General features: G+C 34.8%; 1 protein-coding gene across 4 annotated transcripts in view; it reads left to right on the top strand.

Moving 5' to 3' along the window:
• The window catches only part of CEP128 (centrosomal protein 128), a 383,456-nt gene that overhangs the window by 62,471 nt on the left and 301,209 nt on the right, over positions 1 to 19,776 (top strand). For all 4 annotated transcript variants that reach the window (XM_060620442.3, XM_060620445.2, XM_060620441.2 and 1 more), the window contains exons 10-11: positions 16,568 to 16,654; positions 19,210 to 19,284. In XM_060620442.3, coding sequence (XP_060476425.2) covers positions 16,568 to 16,654; positions 19,210 to 19,284 — 162 coding nt within the window. The remainder of the gene's footprint in view (positions 1 to 16,567; positions 16,655 to 19,209; positions 19,285 to 19,776) is intronic.

The following is a 19,776-nucleotide window of genomic DNA, read 5'->3' as shown; positions in this document are numbered from 1 at the left end:
CTAAAAGCTTGGGTTGTGATTTGGAATTCCATCTCTGACAATACAATAGAGGATCACTATTGATGAGAAATGTTTAATTTCATATTTTGTCACTTTAAGTGGTGACCTATATGCTTTTAAAAGGTGGTTTTGGATTAAACAGTGCAGTGGAAGCTGGAAAGGATTAATTTAGGCTGATACGTTTTCCTACTCCCAAGTTAAGTGGCTTAGGCTGTTCTGGAAAGGTCATGTTTAAGGAGAGGAAACACTTTGCTTTTTGTTCAATATTAAAAAACACTTTTGCAAATACCTGTACTGTACGATCATAGTAATTGATATATTTTGTTTCTGGCTGTGGTGAGAAAATGAAAGTATAGGTGAGTAAGGAGGCCTGATTTTAGCCACTGTGCTCTTCTGCCTCCTTAAAATGTATAATTCAATCTTGGTGAATATTATGACATTTAAAAATTGTTAAGAGATTAGGTGTATTCATTAAAAATTCCAGGATGTCAGAGATTTCTAGGTATAATGTCATATTACAGCGAGGCAATATGTAGTTTTGGTTAAAACCTGCTTCTTTTTAGTGAGCTAATGAGGTCCTTAGAACTTTATTCCCATTTAATGGAAAACACAGTAGTAATCATTGGAAATAGATTGAGAACGGCACTCTCCTCTTCTTGTTTAGAGGTCTTAAGAAGGAATTGTTCACTTTTTAATGTGTATGTGTGTTTTTCCCCCTCCTGGTCTAAGCATGTGAGCTGTGGACACTCTGGAATCTATTCCCTTTATTAAGTGTCAGCTACTCATGTGCTACTGATGTCACATGAATATCAGTTTTTCTTAACTTGGTAAGGACCTTCACTGGCCTTCAGACTTCATATTTTAAACCATGTTGTTTTGGGATCTCAGTAGAGGCCTTTTTAGAGAGGTGAATATTTCATAGTGTGCAGTAAATATTCTTTTTATATATCTTTTTAAAATTTTGAATGGTTATTCTAGTACTCTGAACTTCTATTAATAAAGTTCAAATATTGTTAAGCCTATAACCCTCAGTCTTTCCTTGTTAAACCAGTATGCAAACAATAAAATATTTGTTTAATGTTTATGATATTACAAACTCTTAGTAAGCTAACTTTGATTAGTTAAATATAGTGGAGGGGGGTTGGCACGGTGAGTGTTAGGGTCACAAATGAGGTCTTTAGAAGTAAGCTCAAGTCAAAGCTTTTTCTTTTTTGCAGGCCCCAAAATAACATAAGATCCTAGATAAAATTTCTAACTCTTGGCTATGGCATCTTGGGAATTCCTGACTTGTTTTTTTTTTTTTTTTTCTCCTAGCTGTTTCTTGTAAATTGAATGTTATTTCTCCATCTTCATTTGAATTACTTAAAACAAAATACATGAGACAAATGCTGGGTGCATATTTGTAAATGCTTCTCAGATCATTTCATAGAATATTAAAGTGCTAGCTCTCCCACTTACCCCACCAGTAATATTCCATGCTTGCTGATGATCTTGGGGGAATCAGGTGCCTCAAGGTTTAAAGGTGCTTTGTGGAGAAGCCTGTGGGGGAAGGTAAAGGATGGAATCTTAATTGAAGATGGTGAAGATTAGTGGGGAATTGTTAGTGTAAGATGGGAGTCCAGCTCAGTGGTTTTTCAGTCTGTCTGTCTATGGGAAACCAGATTATGTGAGCCTCATCAGTAACATTAAAGTCATGTACAGAAAAATTAAAGTGATTGATAGATTTTTTTTCAATATTTTTCTTCATCTTTTGGCATTCGTACCAATTGTGAAAAACCTAATGAAGAAATAGCTGTTTGTTCCTTCCCAGAAATGTCATTGTGGCTCCAGAGATGCTGAGTAATATGGATACTTCACCTAAGAAAAGCCTTGGGTACAGTTTATAAATGTATTTAGTTTGGACTCATTAAGGGAGAAGCTTCTAAGGAAGCCAAGAATGTTTTCTTAATGTCCTTTTAATAGCTTTAGCATCTCCCTTGAGACTTCTGTGTCAATTCAGAGGAGAACCTAGTCAGGCAAATGTTCTAACGTGCCCCTCATTAACCCTTTCCTTTCAAGGCTCCCCTACTCCGGTTTGGAGCCACAGGGGCCTTTCTAAGGCTGGTTGATTTTGAACTCCCCTTCACTTATCTTTCTAGGGCTGAATTGCATAACTTTTGCATGGCACTTTATCCTCTCATGTTGCCATAGTCTGTGCCCCCACATTTTCACATGTTTATTTCTTAGTACACACTTCCCTTACCCCATTAATGTTATTAGATGCCTTTTATATAAATGTCGGTTAAATCATCCTGACTTTGACCATCCCAGTAGCCTTCTTGGGCTTTGAGAAAGACCAGTAGAATTTACAAGCAAACGGGAATGTAAAATACAAGTTCCGTGGAAAGCTCAGAAGATGTACCGTATTTTCCCAGTCCCTGGGACATGAGTTCTAGAATGCAGTCCTTTTCAGGCCCAGGTGACCGGGGGGGATGTGGTAAGCAGAGAATAACACAGTAAGGGTGACATTTGGGGCCTTCAGACTGCCAAGGGCCTGAGAGCACTGAGTATCACAAAAGCACAACTACACGTGTGCTATTCTGTAGGAAAATGTGTGTAGCTGGGGGAAATTCAAAAATTCTTGCTCTAGTGTGTATTCTTTATGGAGTGGAGCTGTTTGTGTGGGATAAATCTGAGCCTTATTTTAAGCCATGGTTTTTATTCAATAAACCCAGATCCCATCAACTATTTTTCTCCTTTTACAGACATGGCTTTTTTCTCCTCACTATTCAGCTTCTAGTGATATATTTCACATGAGGTTTTTTTGTCTCAGGTCATTACTAATTACTATTTCTATTACTATTTTTATTAAATATTAAACATTTATTAACATATTTATCAAATATTTTATTAGTATTTTGTATAAATATGTTATTAAATATGGAAAGTAACCACATTTAATAAATGAATAACTGATGTGATCATATCATAAATGCTCATGCATTCTTTTTAATGTAGCTTTATTTATTTGTTTGGCTCATTCCCCTATCTCTTATGTGTTCTCTCGTTATCAACCATTAATCCTACTCACTAAGAAAAAGGAACCAGTGTAAACATGTGGAAGAGATCCCTTTATATTTTCCCTAATTATTGCTCTTAATTGTCCTAGACAGACATCTGTGGACCATATTACACCTTTGCATGTATAGGATTTTTTGTATATTTTATCTTGATAAAATGGGATCACATTATATATATGTACATTCTGCATTTTGCTTTTTCCTCCCACCAATACTTCCTGGAAATTCCTTGAACTAGCTGATGTGGTTCAAACTTAATCTTTTATTACCACGGTTGGATTTTTATCATAATAGAGGTTATAAGATTATTTTTTCAGAAGGTTCCAACCTTTTACATTTCTGTTCATGAAATGGTTGAGAATGGCCCTTTTCTCTCCATTCTCTTTAATATTTGCCAGGCTCCTGGGTATAAAGCATTAACTCATTTTTATGTTTATTTGCATTTCCCTATTAGTGAACTTGAACATCTTTTCACATATTTGTCGGCAGTTTGCATTTGTGCCCGTACAGATAGCTTGCTTATCACTGCTCATTTGGAAATACTGGATTACTTGTGTTTTCCCTCAGGAATTTTACTTTTTTAATGACAGGAGGAAGGAATCTGTGTTGTTTTTTATGTGACTAATGAGTTGCCTCAACATCATTTTTGAATAATTTGTTCTTTCCCCTCTGATTTAAATGCTACTTCTGTTATATATCTAGTTTCCCATGGTGTCTGTCTGGTTCTATATACTTTTGTATTGATCTGTTTGTCTATCCCCGAACTGATAGCATTTTGTCTTCATTATTATAGCTTTCATTATATCTTGGTAAATGATAATGAAAATCTCTTGTCATGTTCCATGAAAAATACTGCTGGCATTTTGATTGTAATTGCACTGAATATATAGATTAATTTGGAGAGGTATTTTCTAATGTTCTTCAGTAATGTTTTATAATTTTATAGAAAGGTCTTATACATTTTTGTTAGAGTTATTCCCAGGTATCTTAGGGTTTTCCTTTCTATTGTGAATGGAATATTTTCTTTTATTGCATCTCTGATTGGTTATTTAGAATATGTAGGAGTACAGTTGGTTTTATATGTGGCTTTTGTATGCAATGCTTTTGCTTAATGATCTTATTTTCTAATTTGTTAGCAACCTTCATGTATTACTATCATGTACTATATTTTGTGTAGATAATCATATATAAAATGGAAGGCAGTTTAGTCTCTAACTTTATTATTCATTTTTTTTTTTTTTGTCATTGCTTTATTGCACTGGCTAGAAACTCAAGTGCAATATTGAATAGAAACAAAGATAGCAAGAATTTTTGCTTTGTTCCTATTTTTATAGGAATGCTTCCAAAGTGTTAAAGTGTTTCATATTGTTTGCTTCTGTTTTTTTTTTTTTTTTCCAGTGCTGTCCTTTATCAGATTAAGAACATTGCCTTCTATTCATAGGTTTTCAAGAAGTTTTTTGTTTGTTTCTTTCTTTCTTAAAAATCATAATGTGTTGTGGAATTTATTAAATACTCTTGCTGCTTGCTGTATTTCTCTTTTGATATTGAAATGTGAATGTTACCAATGAATTTTGACCCCTCCTTGCACTTGTTTATTTGGTCAAAATGTGTTGATTCTTATACATTGCTGAGTTAATTTGCTAGCATTTTCTTAGGATTTTTATCTTTATGTTTATGATTGAGGGCTTATAATTTTCTTTGTACTTGTCTTCTTGGATTTGGAAGCAAGGTTACATTAACCTCATAAAATGAATTTGGTAGATTCCTTCTTTTTCTATTTCCTGGCTCTGTTTAAGAGAGAGATTGTCTATTTCTTGAATGTTTGTTAAAACTCACCCATAAAACCATTTATACTCGTTATTTTTTTGGTTGCCCGAGGTTTTCAATTTCTTCCTTTCTTTCTATTTCTTCCTTTCCCTTTCTTCTTTCTTTCTTTCTTTCTTTCTTTCTTTCTTTCTTTCTTTCTTGGTTTATATAGCCTTTTTACTTGTTAAGTCAGTTTGGTAATTCATGATTTTATATGTTATCCATTTTGTCTGTATTTTGAAATTAATTTTAAAAAGCAATCATAGGGGGCACCTGGGTGGCTCAGTCAGTTAAGTGTCTAACCCTTCGTTTTGGCTCAGGTCATGAGTTTGAGCACTGAGTTGGGCTGTATACTGACTGTGGAGCCTGCTAGAGATTCTCTCTTTCTCTCTCTCTCTCTCTCTCTCTCTCTCTCTCTCTCACTCTGCCCCTCCCCAGCTCCCACATGGACTCTCTTTCTCTCTCTCAAAATAAATAAACTTAAAAAAAAAAAGCAATCATAGCTCTGATTTATTATTTTTAAATCTTTCTCTGAAGCTGTTACTCTTTTGCTTTAGTGTTATTTAGTTTTTCCTTTTTCATTATTAGTCTTGCTAGATATATGATTATTAGTTTTCATTTTGACTAGCTTTATTACTCCATCACTTCTGTTTTAACTCTATTACTTTTTTCAAACTTTTTTGTTTAATTTTTTAGGATAATTGTTTCATTTTTTAGACTTGCAAGTTAAAAACATTAGTTGATCTGGTTTTCAAAATTAATACTGAAAATTCAAGAAATTACCATATGTTTTGATATGCTGTTCTTTTTTTGTTTTTGTTTTCGATGGCTGGATTAGTCAGTTTACACTTATGATTAATTGATGCATTTGGAATTTTTTTTTAATCATTTTATGTTTTTTTAAAACATATTTCTTTCCTTTCCTTTCCTTTCCTTTCCTTTCCTTTCCTTTCCCTCCCCCTTCTTTTTTGTTTGGTACTGGATTGAAATGTATATTCATTCTAATACTTCTGGCTCTAAAGCTGTAGATTATATTTCTATTTTTTAGATGGTTATTCTCAAATTTTAAACATTACATCTATAACTACAAATTATTCTAAGAAATCTGTGCTCTAAGCATAGTGATGTCCTCTCAGTGTCTTATCAGAACATTTTTCTTCTGACCCTCAGCAAACTTCTCTCTTCTCATCCTTAAGGTTTCATTGTTGTCTCCTCTTCAGGAGGCTCTGTTCCCTCCCTCCCTCTCTTTTCTAAAAAAGCTCTTTTCTGCCCCAGTTTTTTTTCTTTTTTATCAAATTACTTGAGCTTTTCATAGCACTTAAAAACTGCCTGTAGTTGTATATTTGTTTACTTATATTATGGCATGTCTCCACCACTAAAACGGGAACTCTGTTAGCAGGAACTTTGTCCATCACGCCTGCTTTCCGGGGCATGTAGTGCTGTGTGTTTCCCACAGCAGTCATTCCGTGAGTACTTGTTGAAGGGATGACCGTTGTTTTCACACAGGAGTGACCGTTTAGCTATATGTAGCACACTTGGTTAAAAAAACTTTTTTTTTTTCCTTTCAAACTTTTTCCCACTGCTCGTATTTCTGCAGAGAACAAAGTAAATGCTAACAGATTTTAACTTCTTTGAAGTTGAATATATAATAGTCTAAGTGATTTAATTGAAATCTCACAAACATTCTTCAAGAATTCAGACCATCACAATTAAATTCTCACTTTTTAGAGTATGTTGATATGGTGGTTTACTGTTTTTCAAATTGTGTTGAGAACTTAGAACAGCTAGGTTACTGGTTTCTTAATGTAAAACCGACAAAATTAGAAAAAAAAATTAGACTAGAACTGCTCAGATACATGAATTCTGAAATTAAGACTTTAAAATATTAGTTACAGATTTCTGAAACAGTGTTGATTTGGCTGTGTGGATATGAATGAACTGATTCTTCATGGAGTTGTTCCAATTTGGGGTCAGTACCAGAGGCTGATTGGCTTTGATTTGGGAACATAGCAAATAATAGACAGAAAAGAGATACATTATTTTTCTTTTTAATTTTCAGAACTTTTGAAAGTTCTTTCAGTATAGGTTTTTCACATAATTTACACTAAATGTTTCAAATGTAGATGATAAAAGTCTTAGGAAGATACTCAAAAATAGGAAATTACTGCATGTTTTTGACCACTAGTCGTCAGTATTGAACCATCAATTGTGACCAAGCAGGCATCCTTCGTTAAAGTTGCTAAACTTTCTTGGAAAATGATTATAATACATGTATCTCTACTATTAGGACTCCCTGAAAGTATACTTGGCACAGACAGTACAACTGAAAAATAATGTAATTATTTAACTTTTGTTATTTGAAAATTTACATTTGAAACAGTGTTGCTTTTTACTGTTGAAAAATAAAATATGACGCATTGAGTATTATATATTAAGACATCTGTTAAATTTACCACTAAAACTATCATTTCTATGCCTTTTGTTGGAGTTTCTTTCATGCTTCCCATTTAGGGTTACGGTTTTTCCCTCTCTCACTCCGTCCCTATGTGGAAAAAGTCTTTTTACTTCTAGTAAAACAATGAGAGACTGTAATTTGATATGAGTTATTCCACTAGAATCATGTATTCTCGTGCCCTTTTCCATGGTTCATGTATCTAATATATATAGAAATGTGCCAAAGATGCACTTTCTCTAAATTTTTATCTTCTATAGATCCAAACTTTCTCCTAATTATTGTTTTCGTTTCCTTAGTAATCAGTGCCTTTGCAATCTGTTGTCTACCCAACCTAGTTACAGTCATTTTCCACTGGTGTTCTAATGCTGTTTGATCTTTCCTCTGTGTAATCTTGTTTGTTTGTGTTTCTTTACCTGGCAGAAAAGCATTTTTTATAGCTCTATTATGACTCATTGCATTCCTAGTTAATTTACATTTGTATTGAGTACTCATGATCCTTTTTTCTTTTTGTAAATACTGAAGCTGTGGTATTCATTATTTATTGCCCAAGAAATGGGAATCTGCTTAGAGTTTCCTAATATATCTTTGTCCATCTTATGGCCAAGTTAGAACAGTATTTACACCTCTAACTTTATTATGTAGTCATTTGATGGGCCTTGTATGGCAGTGAGGAAAAGTTGTGTGATTTCATATTTTTATCTGAGTTTGAGATCCTGAAGCATTGTTATCCACTGTCAGTCTTGGATGGGAATTGTGTTAGAGGAGTGCTGTGATTCAGAGCCACAAAAACTTGGGCAGACGTGGGTTGCTGGAGCTCCATTTCCTGTTCTTTCCTCTCCTGACCTGGGAACTTGTACAGAAGGTGCTAAATTACATCTTTTTGTGTGATTTGTCCTAGTAAGTAGCTCCTATGATTGATTTCTTCTTGCAAAGATGGATACTCATCTTGACAACAAAAACAATTTTAATTTTATATTTAAAAATTTTTATGTGGTTCTTTTCTGTCCCTTCCTTTGCCATTTCTCTCATCTTTCGCATCCAGTCCATCATTAAATTCTGTCTAATTTAAATTCTGTTTTAAAAAATACGTTCTGAATTGGTAACTGCTCATCTCCTCTACTACTATTACTTTCATCTATCCTCTTGTCTCTGTTTTCTCCTGCTTGGGCTGGTGTAGAAGCCCCCTTGTTTCTATTCTTAGCTTCTTACAGTCTTTTCCCCACAGAATCAGATAGTGCCATGTCATTCTCTCTGAACCCTTCAATGGTTTCTTTATCATCCTCAGAATGAAATGTGAAGTCCTCAACCTACAAGACCCCTCTGATAGGGTTTCTACATGCCCCCTCACCCTAATTCTCTGTCATTCTTCATGTCCACTGTAGGCCAAGGACAGTGTTGCTTTTCCACAGCCAGGCACCCTCCTGCTCTTGGACATCTGCACTTTCCATTTCCATAGCCAAGAATTTTCAACTCTGAAAGCAGTTGCGTTGTTTACCCTTATGTCATTCAGGGCCCTACTTCAGCAAGGCCTTATTAACTATCCTAGATAAAATACCCTTTCCTCACTCTTGAGCCCCTTATGTTGTCGTACTTTTTCTTGATAGCACTTTTCATTACCTATCATCTGTCTGTCCTCTGAACAAAATGCAGGCACAGTTTTGATCATTGCTGTATCTGTAGTTCCTAGAGCAGTGGCTGACATGGAATAAGGCCCCAAAAAAGTGTTTCTTAAAGAAAGGAATGAATAAATGTTGTCTACTATGTAGTCAGAATTGTATGTAGTAAAATATTCATCTGCACATACCTTCATGTACTTACTATATACCAGGTACTGTGCTGGGGACTAGGGATTTCATGGTACTTACAATGCTGTCTTCACTTTTAAGGGCTCCCATTTTAGCTGAGAAAGAAACGTTAACATCTAATTCACTGAGGGTGTTATTTAAGCTTTGAAATGGGCTTCAGAGTAGCTCAGAGGGGAAATAATTCCCTGTTCTTGATCCTTTGGGAAAATTTGGGTGGAAGAAGTGGCATTTTTGCTGAGACTTTGTGTTTTCAGATCACTGTAGGCATTTCTTTTATGAGTGTGATTCTGCCCCATTGCTTATTGCTACATGATAAGCACTTTACCAATCTGTGGCTGAAATTCTTATTTAAATTCTGACTCACTGTAGTTTTGATTTCAAAATTGTTCTCTCTCATTTTGTGACATGTTAATTATTTTCTTCTCTCTTTTATGTTTGTTACCTGTGGATTACTAATGTTTTTGCAAGGATAAAGTAAACACTTTTCTGTAAGGTTGTGAAAGAACCATTAATGTTACCATGCTGTTAAAAAGGAAATAGATGGAAAAGAATGATGGTCTATTATGGGATTTGTCTTTCAAAGCTGGTTGAACACTATTTGGCACAGCTTGAAATGTGCAAGTCCAAGATATATCATGTTCTCCAGTTTTCTTCCTTAGTCTTTTTCTTGATTTACCTCTTTGCCTCCTGCACCCCTCCCTGCTGATTTAACCTATAAGTCTGTTTTATTAGGCTTTGATCATTTCACATGACACTAAAACACTTTTAACATCTTTTCTGTGGAAAATATCTTTTCCCCCAAAACTCCTTGTAGAAGAGAAGCTGGAAGAGATCTTTTTTTTTTTAAAAAATTTTTAACGTTTATTTATTTTTGAGACAGAGAGAGACAGAGCATGAACGGGGGAGGGCCAGAGAGAGAGGGAGACACAGAATCTGAAACAGGCTCCAGGCTCTGAGCAGTCAGCACAGAGCCCGACGCGGGGCTCGAACTCACATACCGCGAGATCGTGACCTGAGCCGAAGTCGGACGCTTAACCGACTGAGCCACCCAGGCGCCCCTGGAAGAGATCTTTTATGTTGTCTCTTTCAACCTTGTACTCACTCAGTACTTGAATTTCTATTAACAGAGTAAACTTCCCATGGATATTATAGACAGCTTGCACAAGCCATATTCCCTTTCTTTTATTGGGAAATACTGATAGTGATAGCTGGTCAGATTAAAGAATATTCCAGATTTGATGATATATTTCAGAAGCCTATTTAATGTTGATAAAACAAAAGTTGGTAGGGTAGAAATATTTTCTACATCATAGAAGTAATATGTCAGCTGTTAACATGCCAGCAAAGGCCTTTGGATTCCTTTGAAGGATTCAGTTTTATGAGATGATGTATAGATATAAGTTGTCCTGAAATTCTTAAAGTCTCATTTCTGTATAATTAACACTTATGTCATCTATTCTTAGGCCTTTTACTTTATTGAGAAAATATTACCTAAGACTATTAATTATTAAATGTTTATAATGTGCTTTCTGTCCCCTTTTACCTCTCCGTTTTCAGTGACCTTTCTTCCAAATCCTCCCATGTAGATAACATATTTTCTTATTATTCACATGTCCTTGAACGAGGTGTATTCTTCCATATATTTTCCTGGATTGATCAATTTGCTTGTAGCTTCCTTATTTCTACTCTCATTGAAGTTAGCCCTCTTGTGATTTTTTTGATCCTCGTTTTTTCTTTTTTCTTTCTTTTTTTTTTTTCCCCTGATCATTTGCCCTCTAGGTTCTTAAAGAGCCATTTCTTATTTTCTCCAAAATGGCCATTATGGTCTCTGGCTCATTTCTTTTTTTTGAGAGAGAGAAAGAGATTACAACTGGAGGAGAGGCATAGAAGGATAGGTGAGACACAGAATCCAAAGTAGGCTCCAACCTGAGCTGTCAGCGCAGAGCTGGATTCATGGCTGAACCCATAAACTGTGAGATCATGACCTGAGCTGATGTCTACTGAGCCCCCCAGACACCCTCCTTTCTTTATTTCACCTGTTATTTAAGCATATGTATAGATGTTCTTGTAAAGCACCTGACATTCTGTTTGGAAATAGTTGCGGTTTGCATTATAAATAAATACTCTTATTGCTGCTGTGAGTTGCATTTAAGTCTGACGCATTTTATGTTCGTACCATATATGACTACATCTTAAAATATTGTTTAATCACATTTATTTTGCTATGTGTACTTATTTGTTGTTGCCAATATTGTCATCATAAACTGTAACAGATAAGGCTAGCATGGATCTGTGCGAGTCCCTCTGTAGCACCATATGCAAATAGACATTTAATGCCGCTAATGCTATGATGATGAAAAATATCTGTGCTTCTGTTGACTGAACAGCTGCCTGACAATAGACTGAGATTTTCTGAGTGCAGGACTTGTTTAATTTCTACTTTGTGCTTTTCTTGAGGAGTGTAATGTTTCTATCTACATTTTCAGTGAATCTATCCTAGACCATCTGTTTATAAAGCCCTTTTCCATCATTATCAATTAATATTTATTGGGCAGCTACTGAGTGCATAGTGATATTGTGTAAACAGAGACCACTCTGCTACAGATAGACTTATTCATTGACTTGGTACTGTTTTATTTTGATTAGAAAATGGTAAAAAAAAAAAAAAAAAAAATCCAGAAGCATAAAATAACATCCCCTAACTGTAAACAGTGAAAGATGTTGTATATTTACAGGGCATTCTGCTCAAATACAAATAAAACTTGAGAGATTTTAAATTAAATTTTTATAATTATCTGTGATCTTCTGTTTGTCAACAATTCTAACTCACTTGTCCTGTAATTAGAAAGTCAGATGAAGTGTCATATCTCTCTGGGATTTCTAGTAAAACTGTGAGTCTCTTTTTTGAGAGGAAACTACTCAGATAAAAACAGACCCTCCACTAAGAGCTTTTGCTTTTGGATTTTGAAGGAAATCCTGGAAAGTGCACTTGTTGGGCTCACATTTAACTTTACTTGCAAGATTTTTATTAAGTAAAAGATTGCATAAAAATAAACTCCATTCCAGTAAAAGCAATGGCATTTTAAGGAATAATACTCATTACCATTGTTGCTTTTGTATTAAAGAAGGCAAAAGCCTTGTATGTCTTTTCAGCATACCAACTTTGTAGGCAGTGATTAAGATTTTGTTTTGCATATTGGCAAATTTAATAACGTATAAAGAATGAAATCTTGACAGTAGTCAGTAGGGGTTTTACTTTAGAGTTATTTTTATAGTCATTGTAGTGGATCTTGCTGATTCATCCAGGATCTCTGGCCTAGTTATTCTTCTATGTGGCCTTTGGCTAAGGTTTAGGGTAAAGACTATGACCATGGAACAGAGCAAAGGGAATTGGCTTTCATGGTGATTGAACCCATGACCTTGGTTGGCTTTGTGGGCACAGGGTGCCTGCCCCAGCCAGTCATAGACTCCATAAATATGGACATAGTAGAAACAGTAAGTTTCCTTTATAGGTCAGCAATAAGTGTCTATCTGTCCTCCCACGATAATTTCTATAAAAGTTCTTTGGATTCCTGAAAAAATAAACACCTTAGCATAAGAAGACAAAAAAGAAAAAAAAAAAAAAAGAAGAAGAAGAAAAGACATCTGGGCCATTCTCAAACAGAAGCTTTGAGTTTTATGTTTCAAAACCTCAGGTATCTTTAAAGAATGTCATTAAGGATTACAATTACCATCAGAAATAATACCAATGTACTTAACTACTGATAAATCTTACTTAACTACATGATACTTGATATTACTCTGCCTTTTGAAAAACAGGAATGGTTGCATCTTGTGACTCCATGCACTATGTGCTTACCACTTCCATCTGGAAAATACACATAATTCAACTGGCACAAGTTTTTAGAATTTCCCCCTTACTTTGATATCCCGGAAATCTGTATGGTGTTATAATAGTAATGATTACAGTTGGATTCTTTTTGGACTTTATCATGTAATTTCTACTTTAACTTATTAAACTTATTTTTTTTTTCTTTTTTGTAGTGGTAGATGTTGGTATAGAACTTTTGTTCCTTGGTTATGGCTGAAAAATAAATTTCTTTGAACAATTTAAGTAAAATCTGTCTGGCTATTTTTAAGTTAGATATTGGTTCAGGGATTTAGAATATGAATGCATTGTTTTCTGCCTTAAAAAGAAAGTTAATTTTTTTTGTTTTGCTTGGTTTTTGTTGGCACAGATAATCCCCAACTGGATGAACTTAAAGGCTAAAATTTTCCATGACTTGAGCTAGTTCTCATGTGGGAGGAATCTCTAACTTGATTTAGGAAAAAACAAAATTTAGAAATTCACAGAACTTGACAGAAATAAAATCTCTGTTAATTTAAGTGAGTAGTACTAGTTCTGAGCAATAAAATCCTGCTGCATTATGCATATATATTCCTTTTCAAAATATGTATTATTCTATTGATGTTTGATGGTTTTAGAGCTGTGATTTAGGTTTCCAAACAAGAATTTTAGAAATAGACACCAGATCTCCATCTTAAAAAAAAAAAAGGAGTTAAATGAGTTTCTTATTTACAGTATTCTATACATACTAAGTACTTAGTAATTTTTTTTCTTGATTTGAAATAAAGCAAATGTTCTTAAAGCTATTTAAAAATTTTAATATACATAAATATAAACAACTTTTAACTTTATAGTTCATGTGGTCTTATTTGGCTCAGAATAGCATTATATCGTGAAGCTTAAAATATTTGCTGACTTTTATTTTGTACCTACATGAAGAATTTAATTATAAAAAGCACAGTCAAATGAGCTATAAAGCAATGAAAAGACATAGAGACACTTTAAAGGCATATTATCAAGTGAAAGAAGCCATCCTGAAAAGACTACATACTGTATGATCCCAACTATGTGACATTCTGGGAAAGAAAAACCATGGTGACAGTAAAGAGATCAGTGGTTGCCGGAATTTGGGAGGTAAGGGATGAATAGGTAGAGCACAGAGGATTTTTAGGGCAGTGAAAATATACTATAATACTGTAATGATGGATACATGTCATTCTATATTTGTTTAAATCCATAGAGTGTATGGCACCAAAAATGAACCCTAATGTAAATTACGGGTGATTATAATCTGTCAGTGTAGGTTCATTAGTTGTAACGATGCACTACTTTGTTGAAGGAAGTTGATAATGGGGGAAGTTATGCCTGTTTGAAGACACCGGTGTATATGGGAACTCAGTTTCCCTCTCAATTTTTCTGTGAACCTAACCCCCCGCCTCCCCAAGGAAAAAAAAAGTCTTTCAGGTGTGATGTTACTGACCTGTTGTTTGATATGAGCACAGTCTTGTTTTTCTATAGTCTGGTTGGTTTACCAGTGAGTCATCTACATGTTCTCGCCCTTGTGACCAAAGGCATGCACTTGTAGCACTGCTGAATGATGAGGATGAGACAGGATAGTTTATGTTCATCATTTTTTTTTTTTATTTTTTATTATTTTTTTTTACATTTCAGTGGCCTGTGTGGGAGTTATCATAGGACCTTTATTTCATTCCAGCTTCTTCATTCTTACCCAAGCTGACTGGTCCCTTTACAGTAGACAAAGGGCCTTTAATTCCCTATTTGTTCTTTATTTTTGAGTGTGTTATTTTTTAGAGCCTCTTCATAAACATGCCTGTTGTCAAAGTTGTGGGAGCTTTTATGGTCAGATGAGATGTCTACAAACATTTTCCTTTTCTCCTTTCCCTTACTTTTTAAAAGAAAAGGCTGTTCCCCCCCCCCCCCCCGATTTTATAAATAACTGAGAATTCAGAATCATCTACCTTCAAAGAACTACAGTAATATAATACTCAATATGTTAGTCTTTTTAATGGAAATAGGTATACTTAAGGAAAAGAAGAAAAATTGTTGTTATTAAAGATTTAAATGTGCCCCAGGGACCCACTATTAAGGCTCAGTGTTGTTGCTGTAATCTTAAACATGTAAAAGACAGTCTGCATCCTGGAGCAGGGTACCTGATAGCTTTATAGCTAAACTGCTTTTAAGGAAAAAATGAGCTTTAAAAAGCAAAATTACATAATAATAGAAATTCATTGGCATGTGATTTTTTCCCTCTTTTTATAACTGCTTTTACTGGGTCAGTTTTAATATAATTCTCAGTTTCTTGATCTAAGTCAATGGGAAGGAAATCTAGTGTCGCCTTATACGCTTAAAAAGGTAGTAAATGAGTCAAAGTTTGTTATTAAGGTTTAAAGAAATATCTTGTATTTTCAATTCAGTTAGTTTTAAAAATCTTTATCTTTGAGTGTTATTTGTGTTTTCAGACTTTTAAAGTGCATTAAAATATATGTATGGGGTCTTAGGAGTTAGATTTTCTTTCTTTGTCTTTCATTATAAACTATGTAATGTAGAAAATAGATTCAGTAGTCTGGGCTAGAATTGCATATGTGTTTATTTGTTTACTGACTGATGGTCTGATGTTCAAACTTAATGACATTTCTAGGTGATGTGGTGGAAACGTAGTAATTTGCTTTGGGTTCTCCTTAAGACCTCACTTTTGTTCCTCTACTGAAAACAATAGTATTTAAGTTCTCACTGATTAAAACTTTCTAAGACTTCTATATCTGTAGAGTAAAAGGAGAAATAAAAAAGGGGGGTGTTAAATAACATTTTGGGCACCAAGTAGAGCTATAATAGAAAGGTATATTATTTGGAAAAGAGATATCACAAGTTAACTGGTCAGATGTGGAAGGTAGAAAGTGAAGAGGAAAGGACATTTTATTGCATATTCCTAGGTAGCCAAAAGAATTAGAGGTTCTTTTATTCATTTATCTCATATATGGAAATTTAGATTTTTAAAAAGTTGACTTTCAGAAGAATTAATGTTTTTATGAGGCATAATTCCATGTACTATAAAACACAATTTGTTTAATTAAAGTTCAGCTTATTGATTTCTATTTCTTTCGCATCAAGTATTAATATTTATACTAATTATAAGAAATGAAGATTAAATATTTCTTAGCCTAAGCATGAAAATAATTTCTCACATTGCCCTTTAAGGGGAATTAATTCTGGTAACTGATAGATCTTTACAGGGGTGGGAATGTAGGGGTGTTGGGTGTGGTTATGAGTTTAAGTTTTCGAAATTGAGAACTGGAAAAGAGGCACACTGCTTTGCATAACCTGGAGAGGGAGATTTAGAAGCCTGTGGGGAAGTTCCAGAAGGTGCAAAGAAAGTAAACAACGAGGATGGACAAGATGTGAGGGAACAGCAAATAGCCCAAGAGAATTGCGAGAGCAGCCAGTGTTTGGTGGCTCTTTGATGAGCATACTCCACTGATCTGTAATAGTCTTCTGTAAATTCCAGATCCTAACAGTGTCTTTTGGTTTTCTATGGATTTTGGACTGATACACATTTTTGTTTTATCTTTCATTCTAGGCACTGAGGAAACAAGAAGCTAAAGCAGATGAAAATGAGGGAGCCATGAAAAATAAGCTAAGACAGACTGAAACTGAGAAGAGTCAAGTAAGATTTTGAGAAAGTAACGCTGTTTGGAGCCAGTGATATTTGTTGAGTGTCTTAAAAGTTGTCCCTGGGATCATTTGTTAAGACACAGTGAAGCCTTTATGTTCTGATATGGAATCACTTGGTTTGATGGCTCTGCCATTCTCTGTTGCTTGGTCTGGGAAACGTGTACAGGTCATTTGCTACCTTTTCACCTGGCCACTTCCTTTCTAGAGGCGAGTCGAACTTGGAACATGCAAGGAGCTTGACTTTGCTGAAGGGTTAGGAAAAAGACTTGTTGTTTAAAGGATGGGTATTGTGAATATATTCATTTTCATCATAGAAGACAGGCGTAGGCGCAACCTACAGGAAGAATCCTCTATTCTCATTAGATATTAAGGACTTTTGACATGTATTCACGTCTGCAAACCTATAGAGCCTAGGGCATTAGAATTAGAAAGGAATTTAGAAGATAGATAGCTCTCCTCAGTTTGCAAATGAATAGATTCAAGGGTGAGCCCAATGATAAAATGAAAATTTGCCCCGCTGTAATATTCTTACTCCATATCACTTTAAAAGTCTACCATTGCTTCCTTGATTTTTATTCACCAACCTAGTCAAGTTAAATGATGCATCCATGCTGCCTTTCTGGTAAGCGAGTTAGGTCAGGTCATCATGCTTGCCCTTTGGGGGTCGAGGCTGCCAGAATTATCCAGTGGTCGTGACCAGTATGGGCCAAGGTAGATTCTGAAGCCATTTTGACTGAAGTGTGATTCCTTCCTTCTTTATTTCTTCAAAAAAAGAAGACAAGTCAGATAATATTTTGTGTGGATTCTGTGATTGTATACATACCTTATTATTATTTTTAGAATATGGTATTTTATTGGCCACATGTATAATTTTTTTTAAAACTTCTATAACCAGATTTAAAAATTATTTTGAAATAGTTACAGATTCATAAGGTGTTGCAAGACAGAATGTGCAGAGAGGTAATATGTGCCCTTCACCCAGTTTCCCTCAGTGGTAACATTTTGCATAGTTGTCATTCCATATCAAAACCAAGAAACTGATTTGGTACAGTTCACAGAATTTATGCAGATTTCACCAGCTTTATGTGCGTTCATTTGTGTGTGTAGTTCTGTGCAGTTGTATCTCATGTATAGATTCATGTTGCTGTCACCACAGCAAAGATACAGAAACACAATGCCCCATTATGCTACTCCTTGATAACCATACCTACCACCTGGACCATATTTGAAGGACTAATATATAGAAAGTAGTTTGGTCAAGTGAAATAATAATTTAGGATAACTATCACAAATCTAAGCACTTAATAACACCTTAATGTAAATTTGTGGTTTCATAGAACAGCCTTACTGTTACAAAATGCAAACATGTCTAACATATGTATTCTCTGGAATTTTAACAAACATGTGTCCCATCTGTAGGTGTGAAAAAGTAATTTTACTCTTCTCGGTTCTTTGGCTAATTTAATAATTAAGTTGACATAAGACAGGTTAACAGGAGAAAAACAAATTTGATTTTGTATGTATAGAAGCTGCATAAAAATAAGAGCCTCAAAGACAGGGAGTTGAGGCTTATATGCCATGCTGAGCTAAGGAAAGGGGATAGAGGTCTGGGGCTTCAAAGGAGAGGAAAACAATTCATAGGAAGATGAGAAGAGCAAATGTTTGGTAAACAAATGTTTGCCTTGTCTTACAGAGAAGTCTTTCAGGTATAAAAAGTTATCTCTGGGAATAGCTCTCTTCCTGGTACAGACTCCCTCTCTAAATTCTTTAATGCAATTAAGGGAGAGGTAAAAGCTTTTCCAGAGTCTGTTGGGTCTTGATTGCCTTCAGCCCCAAAAATCCGTATGCCAAAGAGGCCTAATTTGGGTTGGCACATTCCTCTTCCCTTCACATCCTTTTAGATTTTTCAGCTTGTAGGAAGCTAGGCACATTCAGACTTTGTAGGTATTTGCACACTTTCTGTGAATATTTATCTTATGACTATATTAAGGAAATTTTAAGTATCTTATTCTGAGATTAAATATTTTTAAGTTTTAGGAATGTTACAAATATTGGAAATATTAGGAACGTTAGAATATTATGAATACACAAAATCACCATTTAGATGAAATATACTTTTAGTCATTGGGTCCTCGAGGTTTTTATTCTAATTCAGTTCATATGACATTACATGTACTAAAGAAAAAAAGTGTTTTGGAATTTAGATTACAGTGATTTAGAACTGGAAAGAATCTCAGAGATCGTCTAATACAAAGTCCTTATTTTAGAGATGACAGAAAGGAGACCTAAGGAAAAGAGGGTCATAGTTAATATGGAACTGACTTAGAACTCAGACCCCCTGAGGTCTGGTCTGGTTCACTTTGTTGTTATGCAAATAACATTTTCTTGGAAGCATCAATATGTTTTGATAGCAAGATGTTTTCTCCTGTTAGCTGTAAATATCTTCTGAAAACTTTTCCATTTTTCTACTCTTAAACTATACCTATAATAATTTAGTTATTTTCTGCCCCACTGGACATTTTTCTTTATCCTCTGTTGAAACTCTAGCTTGAACAAGAATTGGAGCTATCTCGAAGGTTATTGAATCAGTCGGAAGGCAGCAGAGAAACACTTCTGCATCAGGTAAATCTATGCAAGCTATGATAATCTGCTTTTAAATTAAATCAGGACTGGGGTCCCTTGGTGGTTCAGTCGGTTACGCATCTGACTCTTGATTTCGGCTCAGGTCATGCTCTCGCTGTTTGTGATGTCAAGCCCTGTTTTTGTCTCTGCGCCGACAGCAAGGAGCCTGCTCAGATTCTCTCTCCTTCTCGTTGCCCCTTTTTCACTCATGCATGCTTACTCTCTCAAGATAAATAACCATTTAAATAAACTTTAAAGAATAAAGATAAAAATTAAATTACGATTGAGTCGCCTTTTCTATTCAATGTCTCTGTGAAAGGTAGAAGATCCCACCTAGGTCTAGAAGTTTTTTTTTTCCGCCCCCTAAAGAATGTATATTAAAACGCATAAGCAAAAGAAGAAATCCTTTCAGGAAGAGTCAGAGAAACCTAGTACAAAGCACTGGCGCAAGTTCCCACTGTGATAGTGAGTGCTGCTTGCTCCAATTTAGGA

The sequence above is a fragment of the Panthera onca genome, chromosome B3, assembly GCF_046562875.1.
Source record: "Panthera onca isolate mPanOnc1 chromosome B3, mPanOnc1 haplotype 2, whole genome shotgun sequence".
Classification (NCBI taxonomy): domain Eukaryota; kingdom Metazoa; phylum Chordata; class Mammalia; order Carnivora; family Felidae; genus Panthera; species Panthera onca.
The sequence above is the reverse complement of the archived record's forward strand: the minus strand, read 5'-3'. Positions and strand labels throughout refer to the sequence as shown.